General features: G+C 37.8%; 1 protein-coding gene across 2 annotated transcripts in view; it reads right to left on the bottom strand.

The window, feature by feature from the left end:
* Window positions 1–14,651: 14,651 nt before the first annotated feature.
* The window catches only part of cpne5b (copine Vb), a gene marked incomplete at its 3' end in the record, with an annotated part of 164,198 nt that continues 159,434 nt past the window's right edge, over window positions 14,652–19,415 (bottom strand). The window contains exons 19-20 of one of the 2 annotated variants that reach the window (XM_079396420.1): window positions 18,678–18,751; window positions 14,652–16,157 (exon numbers count right to left, since the gene is read on the bottom strand). In XM_079396420.1, coding sequence (XP_079252546.1) covers window positions 15,969–16,157; window positions 18,678–18,751 — 263 coding nt within the window. The remainder of the gene's footprint in view (window positions 16,158–18,677; window positions 18,752–19,415) is intronic. The other variant, XM_079396421.1, reaches the window with a different exon arrangement.

The raw sequence follows: 19,415 nt of genomic DNA, 5'->3' as shown, positions 1-19,415 counted from the left end.
TATGATGCGCCAAATGTTTTATATGGGTGAAAGATCTGGACTGCAGGCTGGCCATTTCAGTACCCGGATCCTCCTTCTACGCAGCCATGATGTTGTAATTGATGCAGTATGTGGTCTGGCATTGTCATGTTGGAAAATGCAAGGTCTTCCCTGAAAGAGACAACGTCTGGATGGGAGCATATGTTGTTCTAGAACTTGGATATACCTTTCAGCATCGATGGCGCCTTTCCAGATGTGTAAGCTGCCCATGCCACACGCACTCATGCAACCCCATACCATCAGAGATGCAGGCTTCTGAACTGAGCGCTGATAACAACTTGGGTTGTCCTTGTCCTCTCTAGTCCGGATGACATGGCGTCCCAATTTTCCAAAAAGAACTTCAAATTTTGATTTGTCTGACCACAGAACAGTTTTCCACTTTGCCACAGTCCATTTTAAATAAGCCTTGGCCCAGAGAAAACGTCTGCACTTCTGGATCATGTTTAGATATGGCTTCTTTTTTGACCTATAGAGTTTTAGCCGGCAACGGCGAATGGCACGGTGGATTGTGTTCACCGACAATGTTTTCTGGAAGTATTCCTGAGCCCATGTTGTGATTTCCATTACAGTAGCATTCCTGTATGTGATGCAGTGCCGTCTAAGGACCCAAAGATCATGGGCATCCAGTATGGTTTTCCGGCCATAACCCTTACGCACAGAGATTGTTCCAGATTCTCTGAATCTTTGGATGATATTATGCACTGTAGATGATGATAACTTCAAACTCTTTGCAATTTTTCTCTGAGAAACTCCTTTCTGATATTGCTCCACTATTTTTCGCCGCAGCATTGGTGATCCTCTTGCCATCTTGACTTCTGAGAGACACTGCCACTCTGAGAGGCTCTTTTTATACCCAATCATGTTGCCAATTGACCTAATAAGTTGCAAATTGGTCCTCCAGCTGTTCCTTATATGTACATTTAACTTTTCCGGCCTCTTATTGCTACCTGTCCCAACTTTTTTGGAATGTGTAGCTCTCATGAAATCCAAAATGAGCTAATATTTGGCATGACATTTCAAAATGTCTCACTTTCAACATTTGATATGTTATCTATATTCTATTGTGAATAAAATATAAGTTTATGAGATTTGTAAATTATTGCATTCCTTTTTTATTCGTAATTTGTACAGTGTCCCAACTTTTTTGGAATCGGGTTTGTAGTTAAACTCCATATTGTAATGATTTATCACCTTCCTGGTCATTTATAATATTTTATAGAGGAGCTGTTTGGGCTGCTGTCCTCATGCTGTCCCCATGGCAGTCCACTTGTAGTCTTTGTTGACTTTGAAATCCATCTGGAGAAGCCTTACACTGCAGACTTCCACTTCCACTCCTAGCTTCATTCAATCTCAAAAGCACCACAGCTGTACCACAGACAACATTTGGTAAAACCTCTACACATCTCTGCTCATTTCTTTATTATATTTAACCTAGATATTATTACCTGTGTGCCACCAATTCCTCTACCAGTTACTTTTAGGCAAAACTTACACTCCCTTTCACCCTTCCACCTTTTCCCTGTAGTGTAATCCTCTCTTCCCTCACCCACCTATTTCTCATCTCTGGATGTAAATAAAGCAAGTGGCACTTTATGATCCACTTTAACTTCTTTGAGCAAGTGAGGCAAAGCAAACGCACACCTATAGAGGTGAAGTTGAAGGAAAAAATATGATCTAGTTGAAAGAGAACAAAGGCACACTCACTTAAGCATAGGCTATTTATTATGCTTAATTGAGTGTGCAGTTGTTCTCTTTCAATTAGTCCACTTTAACTTCATGTCAAGACAATATCTGTCTAGACAGGCCATTGCATAATACCACTTCTAACCTAAAAAGTTGCCCCATGCATCATCATCTTTACTGTATTTTTGCTGAGCAGTCTTTTGGGTGGCTCACCAATGTAATACATTTCTCTAATATAAAAAATTAAGTATGCTTGACCAAAATATTTTGGGGAGAAGAATTTATTGAAGATGGTAGTGTAGCAGTTCTTCAATAGCGATGTTAGCATGTCTTCCTTCAAACAATCTTAACCCTTGTATGAATCCTAGCTTCTCCCAAAGTTCTGCCTGTGGGATATAATTTCATACCTGAAGACAAAGGGGCTAAACAATACTGCTAGGACCTTCCCGCTGGAGATCCTGCAATCTACGAGATATTCCTGAGGAATGCTGTTCCTTTGTTATTCTAATTGAATGGACCATTTGGTTCACACCTTTATAGACACAGTTACATTTTTTTTCACAGAATGACCAGCTGAAATTTAACCAATCAGGTTTCAGCAGCTGCCATGCAACTGAGACTGCTTTGCTGTCGGTCACTGTAGCCCTGCAGTTAGAGAAAGCTGATTCCAAGTCATCAGTTCTTATTCTGCTGGATCTATCTGCCACTTTTGACACTGTGAATCATCAGATTATCCTGTCTACCATCACAGAATCTGCACGCCACTGAAATGAATATTATCTAACAGGTAGGTCTTTCAGGGTTTCCTGGGGAGGAAAGGTATACAAATAACATCAACTGGCCACAGGGTCTCCTCAGGGATCAGTTCTTCACCATATACACTACATCACTGGGACCCATTATACAACCACATGGTTTCTCCTACCATATTGTACCATTGATAACACACACAATCCAATCCAGACAATCCAATAGTAGCTGCATGGATCTCAGGCTGCCTGACTAACATCTCAGCATGGATGAAAGAACATCATCTGCAGCTCAACCTGGCAAAGACTGAGCCTCTCGTTTTCCCTGCCACTCCGACTCTACAGCATGATTTCATCATCCTGCTTAACACAGTCTCATCCCAACTCGTCACATATTGACGCTTGGTTTTTGCGTCGCTTTTTGACGCTCAAGGTACCCCTTTAGCGTCACTTTTCGACGTGATTAATCATTTTGAAATAAATTATGCCAGTACTTGCATCTGCCTCCTATATCTTGCGTTTTCTTCACAGATGGTAGGTTTAGGGGCAGGGGTTGGGTAAGTCACTATTTTGACTGTTTACATTCAAAAATCACACCCCTACATATATGCAATAATGGCAACCTTATTATGACGATAAAATTCCCAATAGCGTGTTAGCATATCGATGCCGAAAAGTTACGCTTCCCTTCACGTCGAAAAGTGACGCTAAAGGGGTACCTTGAGCGTCAAAAAGCGACGCAAAAACCAAGCGTCAATATGTGACGACTTGGGATGAGACCGGGTTGTCCTGCTAGGTTCATCAAAAATTATTCTTTGGTGACCAACTGACCTTCAAGGACCATATTATAAAGACAGCTCTATCATGCATGTTTGCATTGCACAACATCAGGAGGATCAGGCCCTTCCGAACAGAGCATGCTGAACAACTTCTTGCCCAGACGGATGGCAGCTCGCGTAAGTGTTTTGAATACTTGGTCGCAGTTCTGTTGTTTAAATTATTTATTTGCTGCTAGGAAGGAATAATTCGTTTCCTACCTATTTCTACTCTGCATTTTCGTTGGGGTTTTTATGTTTGATTGCACTTACTGGTAATTAGAATAATTTGCGCCTCAGCTGAGAACGAGCCTGTGTGATTGTGCAAAGTGTTAGTTTCGTCTTGAGCTATTAGCAGTCCTACCTTATTGGCTGGGGTGATCAGAAGCCGGCCACAGCTGTTTTCACTCTAGTTTCTTAGACTGTATTTATTTGATGTCAGAGCGCTGACTTGTCTGAAGACCAACGAGTGTAAAGACTTTTCCCTGCGCGACTTTGACCGAGCAACGACACCGAGCACACACTTAAGTATGGTTTTTATCTTCCCTCACACTTTCCTATCCTCTATCCTTCCACATCTATCATGTGTTTCCAAACCATTCCGGTTCTCTCTCAACCTCGCTCTAAAAACACACGCAGAAGGTTACATAACCCTGCGCCCTATCTCTACATCTTCCACTGCACCTCTTTCTTTCTCTGTAGGTCTTTGGAATTGCCAGTCAGCTGTCAACAATGCAGACTTCATTTCTGCTTTTTCCTTAAATTCCACACTCAGCATCCTGGGCTTGACTGAGACCTGGATTCGTCCAGAAGACTCTGCAACCCCAGCTGCTCTCTCTCACAATTTCTCTTTCTCTCACACCCCTAGGCAAGTTGGCCGGGGTGGGGGCACTGGTTTGCTAATTTCTAACAATTGGAAATACTCTACCCACTCTCCCCTAGGCAATCTCAACTCATTTGAATCTCATGCTGTTACTGTAACAGCTCCTATAAGACTGCAGATTGTGTAATCTACCGTCCCCCTGGCCAAATTCTACCAACCTTCCTAGATGAGCTGGATGGACTGCTGTCCTCTTTCATGGAGGATGGCACTCCACTCTTAGTCTTCTGCGATTTCAACATTCACCTAGACAGGCCTTATGCTACAGACTTCCAGTCACTCCTAGCTTCATTCGATCTCAAAGTAGGTATCAGTCTTTGCTTTCATCTTTCTCTACTGAAGTCCACACTGCCAAATCCTCACATTTCCACAACAAGATCAACAGCGCTCCAGAAATGCGTAATCTCTTCAGAACATTTAATTCTCTCCTCCTCCCCCTCCTCCACCTCCCACCACTTTGATAACCGCTGACGACTTTGCCTCTTTTTTCACAGACAAAACTAGAACAACCAGTAACCAGTTCTCAACTCCACAGGACCTCCAATCAACCACATCCACTGCTCTAACTCCCATCTTCTCCTTCTGTCCCCTCACCGAGGCAGAAGTATCCAAACTTCTCCTCTCCAGCCATCCTACAACATGTCCTCTCGACCCAATCCCCTCACACCTTCTCCAAACAATCTCTCCAACACTCACACACATTATCAACACATCTCTCCTCACAGGCATCTTCCCCAAAGCATTCAAGCAGGCACGGGTAACCCCACTGATCAAAAAACCTACATTAAACACTTCTCTTTTAGAAAACTACAGACCTGTCTCTCTCCTTCTATTCGTAGGGAAAACACTCGAACGAGTTGTCTTCAACCAGCTCTCACGGTTTCTTTCACAGTACAACAAACTGGATGCTAAACAGTCAGGTTTCAGGAGTGGCCATTCAACAGAGACTGAGCTACTCCCTGCGAACTGCAAAGGCCGATTCCAAATCATCAGTCCTCACTCTGCTGGATCTTTCTGCTGCTTTTGACACTGTCAATCATCAGATTCTCCTGTCTACCCTCTCATCACTGGGCATCACTGGGATTCCACTTCGCTGGTTTGAATCTTATCTCACCGGTAGATCTTTCAGGGTGGTCTGGGGAGGGGAGGTATCCAAACCACATCAACTGGTCACTGGAGTTCCTCAGGGATCGGTTCTTGGACCCCTCCTCTTCTCCACATACACTACATCGCTGGGTCCCATCATACATGCACATGGCTTCTCCTATCACTGCTACGCCGATGACACACAGCTCTATCTCTCTTTTCAACCAGATGATCCAACGGTAGCTGCACGGATCTCAGGCTGCCTGGCGGACATCTCGGCATGGATGAAAGAACATCACCTACAGCTCAACCTGGCAAAGACGGAACTTCTTGTCTTCCCTGCCACTCCGACTCTACAGCATGAATGATTAAAATGATTTTCATTAGGGTAAACTAACCCTAAAATTAGCCAATTTAAAGCATGTGAATTATATTATAAATGTACTAAATTCATATTATATGTTTATCAGTACTGGGCAATTATATGGAAGTGAAAATAAGAATTTGATCAGATTGTTTAAATACTTTTGTGTGTCTTTGTAAAAAAATATTTCATATAGGTTACAGCAGCATATCTCGTGTCACAGTTTTCCAGTATATGATTCTGTCTGCTCATTTGACAAATAGGGACAGCAGATGAAATTTAGCTCTGTTGCTAATTCTGGGGCTGTTTTCTGACTGTCTATTGTCCCTGTCTGTTACGAGGCATGAGTCATGGGGATCCATTTGCAAGCTTTTATTGGTAAACATTGTCAGTTCACAGGCTGGGTCAAACAACAGCAGACAGGATTGGCACAGGCAAGACACAAGGGTATTCCTAGGGCAAGCGTGGGTCGACGACCGGTGTACAGTATCCAAAGGGGCTAGACAGAGGGTTAATCCAGGTACGAGAGCAATAATCCAATCGAGGAGCAAACAAAGTCCGAACGGCAAGGCAAAGTGGTAGATCCAGGAAACACGGGCAGGTATCAAAACACAAGTAAACAGGCAAGGCTAGACTAAAACAAGAAACTGGGAAAGGCTTGGTAAAGTAGCTATCAGCAGAGACTGTGATAAATGCTAAACAATACTCAGCAGTGACAGAGCGGAAGTCAAAGGCTTATAAAGTGTTTGGGTGATAGTTCTCAGCTGTGAGCGTGATTAGTGTAATCAGCTGTGTGTGTGTCGTCAGTGCAATGGATGATGGGAAATGTAGTCCAGTGTGTTGTGTAGTGTGAAAGTCTGTGGTGAGAGGGTGACCTCTGGTGGTGAACGAATGGAAGTTCATGGCCAGGAATCGTGACACTGTCAAATAATGAATAAAAAAAAAAAATAGCAGTTGATTTTGATTAAATGTAAGTGGAGGAGGCGAAAAGCAAAATGAAAAACCAATGCCAACAGACAAGTATTTGGCAGATTCTGTTACAAATAGGTGCATGGAAATATATTTTGGTTTTACGTTCAAAAAAAAAAAAAAGGCAGTGGGACACCTATTTTTTATCTTTATATTTTAAACTCAAGTAAAAAAGCATTTTTCTTCTGACACAACCATTTTTCTTGGGACATGGGACTTTTAACATTAATACTTAATAAATAAGTTATAACAAAGTGTAAACCCCCCCCCCCCCCCCCCCCAAAAAAAAATGCAATAACTAAATGTAAAATAAATAAATAATGCAGCAACTTTAAAACTATTTGCTCTACAAAACAAGTGTATTAAATATCATGTCAATGAATTAATGTGCAGTGTTGGGGAGTAACTAGTTACATGTAACAGAATTATGTAATTTAATTACAAAATAAAAGTAATTGTAATTAGTTACAGTTACTAAGAACAAAATGTGTAATTAAATTACAGTTACTTATGGAAATGTTAAAGATTACAAAGGGGTTTACATCTGATTTTTTTTTTTCACACACACTCCCACATACAGATTTAATTGATTTTCTGCAGTGACTGCTCTAAAATGTGAAACACCAATGACTCCCACGAGTTATTATGTTATGGCCAGGACAAAACTAGCCTAAATGAACCAAATATATCCCCTCCCGGTCGCAGTAAATGCTTCGTTTGACTTTTCGGAGTTCATCTCTTCCCTGTGGATGACCTCTGACCTACTTTCTTTACGATCTGATTTTCTGCGCTTTGAATTTTAAATATTGAATTTGATGTTCCGAATTTCTTCTTTATCTTGAAAACTTGAAGCTGTATTTTTTAAAACTGGATATTTGCATTCAAAGAATTCAGAACAAAAAATCTGCTGTTTGAAAATACATGTCCATAAAAAAAACTGCCATAAAAAAAATTCAGTTGTCTAATTTCAAATGTTCATTATTCAAGTTTTAAAAAAATCTAATTCAGAACTATGTTAAATGCCACATAATATTCGGTTTTGTTAAATGACACTTGTCAGTAATTCAAATTTACACAATTCAAATTCAAATAGTTTTGTCATATTATAAGCTCCATAGAGACAGACCACTTGGGTAAAACGATATCAGAAGTGGCCTCACATACTCATGTCATGCTCATGATCTTTACTCAAGGGCCAGTAGATGGCGCCAGTATACTTCATAGGTCATTAGCCCATCTTTCAACAGAAGCCACCACAACCTTCTATCTGAAATAGAGAATAATGAAAGGCCAGTTGATGCACTGTGGCTGATGTAGTTTTAATATAAAACCATAACATTCTGTACAACTATTATAATGGGTGTATCCTTACAAAAAGTGATTGAAAAGGATCTGTTACTGTCTTTACCTCTCATAAAGGGACTTTATAACTCAAAAAGTCTTATGTCATAGAATAGTTGTGTGATAAACAGACAGAAATGCCATCGCAGTGAGATATTAACCATGGCAAATGAATCACAGGGTTGAACACAACCAGATAAATGAATCGTGAATACAATATTTAGATCGTTGTTGTGAACTCAACTGATTAAAGGAATTGTTCATTCATCAATCAGATTTCACTGCTTATATATTGAGACTTGAATGATTTGATTATATACTGCAGTTATCATTTTCCGCAGTGCTCCTCCATTGATGGATTTTAAAGTTTAAAATGATGCAACCACTTTAAAAAAATTTTTTTTTTAAGTTTGTTCATAGGCACATGCAAATTATGACCGCACATCATTTATCACAAAAAAAAATAAAAAATCACTTACCTTTGTTTTCCATCATAAATATGTCCCCTGCGATGAGTGTTATGTATAGGCCTAATCACAACCCCGGAATAATTTCTGGATGCCTAAAACCCATGTGGCTCCTGTCATCCCTCAAGATATTTACATAGATGAGTGTAGCACTAATCTAATGAGAGCACACATTTATTGTGGCGCATTGCACATATTGGTCTGGATTCATCTGTCAGACAGGACACAGTTCACACAGATTCCTTATGAGAACGTGTTTCTAATTGTGTGGGTGCAGAGGAGGCTGGCAGGTGCCTGGTCTCAGATCAGATTTGAGGCTCTGACAGCTGCTCGAGTCCCCCAGATGGCACAGAGGCAGAGCCTCTCATTAAGGAAAGTAACTGCATGTGTGCATAAGAGCGAGAGAGAAAGAAAAAAGTGGCGACACATTCACTGAGAGTCTCATTGATTCAGGTGTCAATTAGAAATCGTCTACAAGGACAAGTCACGGTTCGAATTAGCAGGTTGAAGGCTGTGATCCTCACATGGTTTTAAATCTAAGATATGACAGCTCAATTTCTCATTCAAATTAAGAAATAATGAAAAGTTACAAGTAGTGTAAAGGGCAAATATCTAACAGCAGGTCAGACCTGGCCCTTTAATTTGAAGAGCAAGTTCTTTTACAATATGACATGATGACACATTACTGTGGACAACAACAGTTGTGATTGGAAATGTCCACTGATTACAGTATCATTAGGAGCTTCACAAAGTTGTATTGCATGCATCATTTATCTTAATGCTCTCTTTTTTAGTTGTTGTTTTGGGACATTTTAAGACATTATTCTTTGGATAGTGAAAAGACTGAACTGGCAGGTTGAAATCACTAATCAGGCGTCGAAATGAAGAAAATCAGAGCTAAATATAAACATTACTGGACAGAAAAGTAAGCTTTTAAAAGAGAGTAGACACCTCGGCAACAATATGATTGAATTAGTTACTTGATTCTGATTGGTCAGTCGCAGCTTTCAGGGATCGTCCATGGAAATGCTGTATCAGTCCGCTCATCAGGTTAACTAAAACTGTGTCCCATTCAGAGAATCAGAATCAGAAAGAGCTTTATTGCCAAGCTTGCTTACACACACAAGGAATGTGTCTTGGTGAGAAGCTTCCAGTGCACAGACAAGATGACAGTGACAAGACACAGATATCAAAATAGAAATAAGTGAGTAAAAATAAATGTGTGAAAACAATACACAATATACAAAAAGACAATAGACAGTATATGTACAGATAGCCCATGCAAATTATGTAAGGGAATGTGGATAGCTATGATATAAGTATAATACATATGAGCATAGATCGTGTTGGTATTGTAATTGTTTGTATTGCACAGTGGTGAGAACATTTAACTGTTCATGAGGCAGATGGCCTGAGGGAAGAAACGTTTCCTACGTCTGGCTGTTCTGATGCTCTGTAGTGCCGACCAGACGGCAACAGTTCAAAGAGGAAGTGTTGTCTGGACTATCCGCTGTAGTCTACTGAGGTCAGTTTTGGTAGCTGAGCTACCAAAGGACACGGGATTTAAAGGCCACACCTTGTTAAATGAGACGGTCTAGCCTCCAGAGGCCTGTTAACATGCGGCAGTAAAGTTTGTACTGATTTTTTTCAAAGTCTGAAGACAGTGTTCACAACCTGTTCAAATATGTTTGCCATGGACCATTTATGTACAAATAAAAAAAGTATAAACTGTCTATAAAATTGCATCTTAGAAAGGTATAATTCAAACCACTGAAAAGTGTATATATTTAGGTGGAAATCCAATACTTAAAAGTGTAATCTGGCATTATCTCTCTCTACCGGTGCGCTATGAATCTATGTGACCCTGGACCACAAAACCAGTCTTAAGTCATTGGGGTATATTTGTAGCAATAGCCAAAAATACACTGTATGGGTCAAAATTATTGATTTTTATTTTATGCCAAAAATCATTAGGATATTAAGTAAAGATCATGTTCCATGAAGATATTTTGTAAATTTCCTACTGTAAATATATCAAAATTTCATTTTTAATTAGTAATATGCATTGCTAAGAACTTCATTTGAACAACTTTAAAGGTGATTTTCTCAATATTTTGATTTTTTTTGCACCCTCTGATTCCAGATTTTCAAATAGTTGTATCTCAGCCAAATATTGTCTGATCCTAACAAACCATACATCAATGGAAAGCTTATTTATATACATTTCGAACAATTGTGTCCAGGTTTTGTGGTCCAGAGTCACACAAAAAAAACCAATAACTGGTTTCGTGGTCCAGAGTCACATATTGTATAGACAGATCAGCCAACCTGCTGGTTTCATTTCTTTTTATTATTTTTTAATTAATTAATTCATTCATTCATTCTGGGCATGTCTTAATCATCAGTGTATTACACTGAATTAAAACTTTCGAGCTTTGATCAATGAACTAAGCATTTAAATATCATCTATATATTGTTGGAGATATAGGGTGACTGATTTCCATATGCATTTTACATATGCTATGTTGTTATAAAGATCTCATTGATTTACATTACAAGCCATCTAACCTTTGGCCATATAAATATCAGCAACTGTACCAATTTGCATATTTTCGCTCTGTTTGGGTCTCTGAATAAAATTGATATTTAATACTCCGCGAGTATAATCTTATATGGTTTGTCTAAAATAAACTATTCCATTTAATGTTCCATGTTTATTATTTCTTCTGTCAGGCTTTAAAGTGTTAATAAATGTTAAGGTTTAAGCTTTTGCTTACTTTATTAAGGTAAACATCTTTGGCACTTTATGTCCAATGCAAAATGAGGGTCCTGAAGCATCACTCCCATGGAACAAAGCATAGTATTTATATTCATTATTTTCATTATTCCCTCCATATTTTCTCTCTTCTTTTCCTCCACATGTTCTTTTTAGTCAGTGACATATTTGTTAATGAAACTGAACTGAAAGCGCCTTGAAAATATTACTCACTCATTGCCTCAAAATAGTCTGATGCGTTTCTGAATGTGACTCTTGTTGTCTCCTGAAGCTCTAATTTATCTGGTTCTCTTCATTATCTGTGAAGTGTCACAAGTTTCCTGCATGACTCAACAGCAGCGGAGAACAGCAGGTCACCACATTAAGGGCCACAGTCTCGCAGTGAACGTGATAATGGTGGAAACCTTTCAACATACAGTCCACCAGCAGCTATAAATACACATACTCTACAAAGTGCACGGACAAGAGTTTGTAAAAGACTTCATTTTTTATTCTTATTTAGTTAAGGCATTTCAATACAAAGCATTTCACAACCCACCATATGACAAAGATCATGTACAATAGAATTTGTTGGGAGCAAACATGCAAAACAAATGATAATAATAACAATAAAATGCTAAAAATGGTCTATTGTATGTTGCATTAATGAAAATAATTTTTTAAAGAACATTATTTTTGTGATTTATACTGTATGTATATTACAAGTTGGATTTTTAACAAATTAATAATAATAATGGTTATGATATGCTGGTTGGCTGCCAATGCCTCAGGTGAAAATAAATTATGATTATTAAAATATATTGTAATATACTGTATATATATATAAAACATCCCAACATAACTACAGAAATAGCAAGAGAAAACAATCCCAATCAGTCCACTAAATTTCAGGCCATACATGCACAAGTATTCCAATGAAAACAGTCTCTACAGTATTTTACATGTGAACAGCACTCGGTGTATTTGTTACAGGTCCTGCGTCACACACTTCCTGTAATACAGGTACAAACGTCTTATGAAGCGATTCAATCCTCACGAACGCTGGTCATTTTCTTTGCTGAACACTGTATTTAATGGCTTATCGTACATTCCAGGCAGGAACAATAATAAATCCATTTTCTCACAACATCATCTCAAGAAAGGGAAACAAACAGATGTTTATTTAAAGCAGGCCTATGACATTGCAATAAAGTGCTCCCTTAATGTTTCAGAGAAATGTGAATTGCTTACGAAAAACAGTAGACTGTAAACATTTGTAGGTCCATGCTGGAAAACAGATCATAGCAGTATGCTCTCAATTCCCATGCACCACTGCAGTGCTGACTGTATTTTTGCTTTAAAAACACGTTGTAGCTGTTTTTATCTATGTAAACATGCACTGGTTAAATGGACATGTTTGACCTTTGCGGCACATTTTTTTAAAATCTTGTGAAGTTAAAAGAAGTTCAGCTTTTAAAATCTTGCCGCAAGACCCTGCTTTTTCTTTCTTTCTTTTTTGCCATTTTGTGTGCAGCCTAACTTTTTCTTTTAACGCAAAGGCGTTCTGCGTGAATGGGCAGCATTTATTTCAGCAAACAGTTTGGTAGTTTTTCAAATTTAATGCTGATCACAATGCTGTTGGGTTTTGTACAAGCAATTTTTCATAGAGTTTTTGCTTCCTCCTGTTTTCAGTTCTTTTGAGCCACATTAAGTACAGTAAAAAAATTTGCATATAGTGCAGGAATAATAAATTTGCCCCCGGTTTCGCAGACAAGGCTTAAACCTAGTCCCAGACTAAAGTGTAAGTCTGAGCTGTTTTAACTGAAAGAAACTTGCATTGAATGATCTTAAAATATATCAGTGCCTTGGTTTTGTCTCGAGATGCACACCAGTAATATTTTTTTTTTTCTAAGGCATGTTAATAAAAATTACTTAAATTTCCCCATTGAACAATCCTGGCTTAGTCTAAGCCCTGTCTATGAAACCGGGCCTTGGACTTAAACCTGTGTTGTGGAGAAACAATTTTATGGTCCAATAAAATCGGATACTCAAATGGATAGTGATGCGATCATCAAAATCACTCAAAAATGTACAAAAGCTGCTGGGGCTGTACCTTTTCAAAAGATACACCCTTGTACCTTATTTACTCCTAAAGGGTGCACATTGGTACCTATTAGTACTTAAATGGTACATACGTATACCTTTTGAAAAGGTTACACCTTTTCAAGTGACAACTTTTGTAACTTTTTTTTTTTTTTTTTTGCTGAGAGTGTACATGAAGTATACTGTAAATATGCCCTATATCTTCAGAAGTATTAGCTTTGGACAGCAGTGATGATGTTTGCATCGCTATCGAATCTCTCACTATGAAATATGCAAAAAGCTTGAATCTCCTTTGTGTGCTTTTCTAGATAAACACACAAAAAAACTAGATAGAATAGATTTTTTTTTAAACTGACTTCGCAGAACTGATGAACAGATGAACAGACTGAATAGTGTGGGGTTGCTACTGCGAAAAGGTCATTCATTCAAAGGCATTGAAATGGACGGATACAATTACTGTCGCAACATCCTATTCATCCGACGTCAATGGCTCCCAAGATGATCGCTGGACCTTCTTTGGGGAAACTGCAGCAGTGTAAACATTGACACTTTGATTGTGGGTAATTTCAGTTATAACGTTTTGTTGTTTTTCAAACCCAAAATGAGGCAGTTAAACGCTGTGGTAAGTGTAAAGCTGTTTTGTAATATAAAGTATTAGTGTTGCATTAAAATATCCTAAAACGCTAGATTTAGAAAACGTTCCCCACATTGGATTGATTCTGTAATGACAGTTGACCAAGCCTCTGTGTAGTAAAATCATTTGATGATATGCATAGTTAAACTAGTTTCCTGGCATTTTCATGGAATCATTTGGGATAAAGGTTTATTAGGTGTTTTTCATGTTTTTATTTTTTAATTTGCAACAATCTTTCCAGTGATTATCTTGAGGGTAGGATATTTATTAATGTGGCATACGGTGTGTAAAAATCCTATAATTTATTTAATAATGTACTAAAAACAGAATTAAAAAGCAGTAATTGTCTCTGCAATAAATACAAATCAGTTCAACAAAAGAAAATCAACAGATTTATATCTGAATTAAGCATTATTTAGAATTGTAAATTTAGGTGGACAAACACACACATAGAATAAAATGTATTAATGACATGCAGTTTTTCTAGGAGAAAATAAAAAAATATATATTATTTTTATTAATGTGGTATTAGATGTGTAAAATCCAAAAATTTATTCAGAACATAAAATAAAATAATAAAAATAAAAATAAAATATATTATAATAATAAAAAAACAATTATATGGTCTGAAATACAAATTGATTAAACTGAAGAAAGTCAACTGATTTAAACCTCAAGAAAAAAAACTAGGTGGATAAACACACAAATCTACAGAATGAAATGTGTTAATGACATGAAAAAGGACAAAAGTAGTGTTAATATAGTATATGGTGTGTAACAATCTCATAATTTATTTTAAAAACAAATAGAATAATTGACTTAAATCGTGAAAATTAAAAAATTTAAAAGAGCAATAATATTGTGTGCAATAAATACATATCAAATAATCAACTCATTTGAATTGAAAAAAAAAAAAAACATTTTGAATTTTAAAATAGATAGAATAAAATACATTAATGACATCTGGGGGATGAAAAGCCTCTGATGCTTTGATGCTCTGTCAAAGGTTTATGGGTTGGCAGAAATACATCTGGAGATAATGAACACCGTCACAGGGCTAAATGCCCTTGGTTATTATACCCAGACAGGACTGTAATGTGCTCAGTTACACAAGCTCCTCCATTCAGCCCTATACTGGCAGAGTACAGATACATCAGGCACTCTTATTTGATTAAAAGCCTCTTGACAAAATTGCATTGGTGAATGAACTGTGGTTGAGTGGGTGACACCATTCTGAACACACTCCGGGCCTCATTTCTGCCTGAGAGGGAGAGAGGACCCATATCGGCTGTGCTGCACTTACGCAGGGTCGGCCAAAATGCCCCTATGCATTCCTACAAAAGCACATGAGCAAGAGCAATGCTGATTATTGATGAAGTTGTGCTTCTACAGTCACTTTAGGCAGGTGAAATTGTGGGAAAATAGTACATCTCTCATCACACCATTCATGAATAAAAATTATTCATTTCGCCTCTCCTCACACATGCATGCTTTCCTAAATCATAATGGATAAAGACGGAGTATCAAATAACATTTTTGCACAAGCAATACTTAACGTAATAAACCCAAATGGGCACAGGCCTGATCTGATACGAAATGAAAGTGATACAAATCTAAAAACGTCACCGTAAAGCGCACACTCTAGTATACCGATGTGGAGTAAGGTCAAATGTCAGATTAGGGCACACTTGTCCTGGTACACTGAAACAGTCACAGACAGGCACAAGTTGAAACCACAAACATCCTCCTCCTCCTGCTCTTCATCCTCTTGTCAACTGATCCACAAAATAAGAAACAGTCACAGGCCAAGATATAGATATTTTTAAACAAAACAAACATAAAAGCTGCCCTTGGGTCAGATTCGTGGATCACACCATCCTTCCGAGGAAAAAAAAGAATTTAACAAATGGGCAGAAAATATAAATGGCACAAACAGAAACGCCACTGTACCTCAGAGTGTCTCGGAGAGTTCAAACACACGGTAACACTGGGAGCTAAACCCTAAAAGAAAAGCTCCAGTACAGCTATCCCATGACTCCAGGGAGAGGAGCTGTTGTGTTAAAGCAGGTTTGGGAGCGTGTGCTCAGATCTGTGTGTGGTGTGTGTGTCCTGGCGGTGTGTACGGAGGCGGCGCCGGATTGGGTTTGATTCCCCGGCTCTTCATGTAAGAAATGAACTGGTCAGGAATCTCAGCCAAAACGTCTTTGGCCAGTCGTGCCATACTCAACACGTGGTTTCCCGTCCGGTCCATGTAATCCCGGAATGGCACAAACTGTAAGGAGCAGGAAGCAACGTGCACATTTATTCATCCTTCCACTTATATAGGGCTTCTTAACCTCTTTAATTCAAATCCCCATGTTGTCCAACACAAAATTCAAAGGCCCTCCAATATAAGGTCTAATATGCCGAGCTGGTGCTCAATTATTCATTTAAATATTATGATCTTATTATTATGAATGTTGAAAACAGTTTTTGCTGCTTATTTTACATTACATTTAGTTGTTGTTGTTGTTTTTGTGGAAACTGTGATACATTCTTTGATGAATGGAATGTTCAAAAGAATAACATTTACTTGAAATCTTACAAATAAATGTCTTGGCTGTCACCCTTGATCAATTAATTAATTATTATTTTTTTTTTTTTTTACATATTCCAAACTTTTGTCCGATAGATTATATTTTCTTATACTTATTACGTTAAGATTAAAATTAAAAGTATATATTAATACACTACACTATATTCGTTAATAAATAATTTTAAGTCATCTTGCGGCCCATCTAAGTCTACTTTCCATTCCAGAGAAGTTCATTCCTTCCGCAGTTTTTGCTCCCTCATCCATGCCTCTATTTGTATCCCTCCATTGATCCCACATTTTTTATCTTCAAACCAGCCATGGGGAAGGAAGGTGCATTGATGAGATATGAATGAATAACAATCATATTTATATCATCAATGAACCAATTCATTCATCTAACCCCAATTTATTCATCCATCCACCAATATAATCCAACTGGTATGCAACCTTTAATCCAAACCACATTCATTCATTCATTCATTCATTCATGCATTCATTCATGCATTCATTCATTCATTCTTTAATTCATTCATTCTTTCATTCATTCATTCATCCACCTAATGCATTCTTCCTTATCCAACCATCCCTTAATTTTTGGCCTATCATCCATCCATCCACCCAATGTATTCTTGCCCATCCATCCACCCACCCACCCAATGCATTATTCCCCATCCATCCACCCAATGCATTCTTCAACACCCATCCATTCCTTAATTTTTGGTCTTTCATCCAGCCATTCATCCATCTTATCCATCCATCTAATGCATTCTTACCCACACATCCATCCACCTAAGGCATTCTTCCCCATCCATCTATCCCTTAATTGTTGGCCTTTCATCCAGCCATTCATCCATCTTATCCATCAATCTAATGCATTCTTACCCATCCATCCATCCATCCATCTATCAACCTAATGCATTCTTATCCATCCCTTAATTTTTGGCCTTTCATCCATCCATCCAATGCATTATTACTAGTGCTGTCAAATGATTAATCGTGATTAATCAAATCCCAAATAAAGGTTTTTGTTATGTGTGTGTGTACTGTGTATATTTATTATGTATATATAAATACACACACAAAGTATATATTTTGAAAATATTTACATCTATTTATATTCATATAATTTATATTATATATACATATTTTTTTTAAATATAAACAACTTTTTTTTCTTAAATATACACATGCATGTGTGAATATTATATATATATATACATATACATATATATAAACAGTACACTCATATATGTTATGTAAACAAAAACTTTTATTTTGGATGTGATTAATCGCGATTAATCGTTTGATAGCACTAATAATAATAACCCATCAATCCAGCCAACACCCCCCCCCCCCCACCCAATGAATCCATCCATCCTTCTAATGCCTTTTTCCCCATCCATGCATCCATCCATCCATCCACCCAATGCATTCTTGCATTATTCCCCATCCATCCTCCATTTATTTATCCATCCCTCCAATAATACATCCTTTCCATATCAATTCATCCATCTATCACCTATGTATTACATCCATCCATCCCTTAATTTTTGGCCTTTCATCCAGCCATCCGTCCATCCATCCACCCACTCAGTGCATCCATCCATCCACCCAATGCATTCTTGCATTCTTCCCCATTCATCCTCCATTTTTTTATCCATCCCTCCAATAATACATCCTTTCCATATCAATTCATCCATCTATCACCTATGTATTAAGTCAACCACTGATCCATTCATTCAAGCATCTATTCAAACATTCATTACACTCCAAAACATTCCCATTCGTGCATCCACAAATCCATTAATTTATGGGAAAGACAACAACATTCCAAAATATTCTTATCCTTTCTTCCTGATTAAAACAAATTATACACTGCCCCAAGAGTGAGTTTTCTTCACTTTGCTCGCTGTCATGACTCAGTAGCCTGAGATATTCTTATTACTACTAATGACAGGTTGCATTCATAGGGGACCTGCATAATGAATTGCTTTATAATAATGTGGGTTATGGTGTGGAGCTGTTACACAAGGGTTTGATTCCACGGTGACTGAATTAGTAATTACAATTCTCATGCTTAATGGATTTGATTGCTGTAAGAAAGAGACTTGGGGTGACAAGTCACAGCTATTTAAAACCTGAATGTTAACTTAGCATACTTGTGGTTTAAACAAGCTTTGAAAGAGCATCACTTGTGCATGCTACTACTGATGTCACCTGGACAATGTCTCGCTCCGCTAATTTTCCTCTTGAGGAAATCCTGATGTCATCACCATCCAACTCAACCATAGCTGTGGGAAAAGACAGGAAGTACATTTAAATCATTGGAGCTGTGCCTATACATTTATTTAAATAACAACTAAATATTAAACTTCATTTTTGTTTTAACGAATACAGTTTTAAAATTATATAAAGGCGTGTAAATAATGTAAATAATAACATCTTTTGAACTACTACTTTTATTGTATGCACAGTGATACATTCAGTTGAAAAAGTTATTTTGGGTCTCAAAACTATTGCTTTGGTACCAACTGAATATAATTGGGCTCTGTAACTAGAATGCACATAGAGAATTCTATTACAGTGTTCTAAAACAATAGGCCCTCTCCTCATGACTTGCTCACCTCATCCGACAGGAGCTCATCTTCCACCTCTGTGCATGTGAGGCATGTTGTTATTCTAGGAGGAAGCTTTATTTCAATATCGATCAAAGTCTCTCTTAACTGCCCAAGTTGTCTGACAGATAGTATGTGCTTAATAATACCCACGCAATGTAGCTGATTATTACTTCTCGCTGTGTTATTAGCCCAAACCAGGTCTCCTTAAATGATCTCTAGATAACCTGTACTGCACACACAGCCGAGAAAAAAAACAACCCTGTTTATTGCTATTAAAGCACTTCTTTGACTAATTGCTATACACAGCTGCAGGGGCACTAAGCTGGTATTAAGGGTA

Source organism: Barbus barbus (genome assembly GCF_936440315.1).
Source record: "Barbus barbus genome assembly, chromosome: 37".
Lineage (NCBI taxonomy): Eukaryota > Metazoa > Chordata > Actinopteri > Cypriniformes > Cyprinidae > Barbus > Barbus barbus.
The sequence above is the reverse complement of the archived record's forward strand: the minus strand, read 5'-3'. Positions and strand labels throughout refer to the sequence as shown.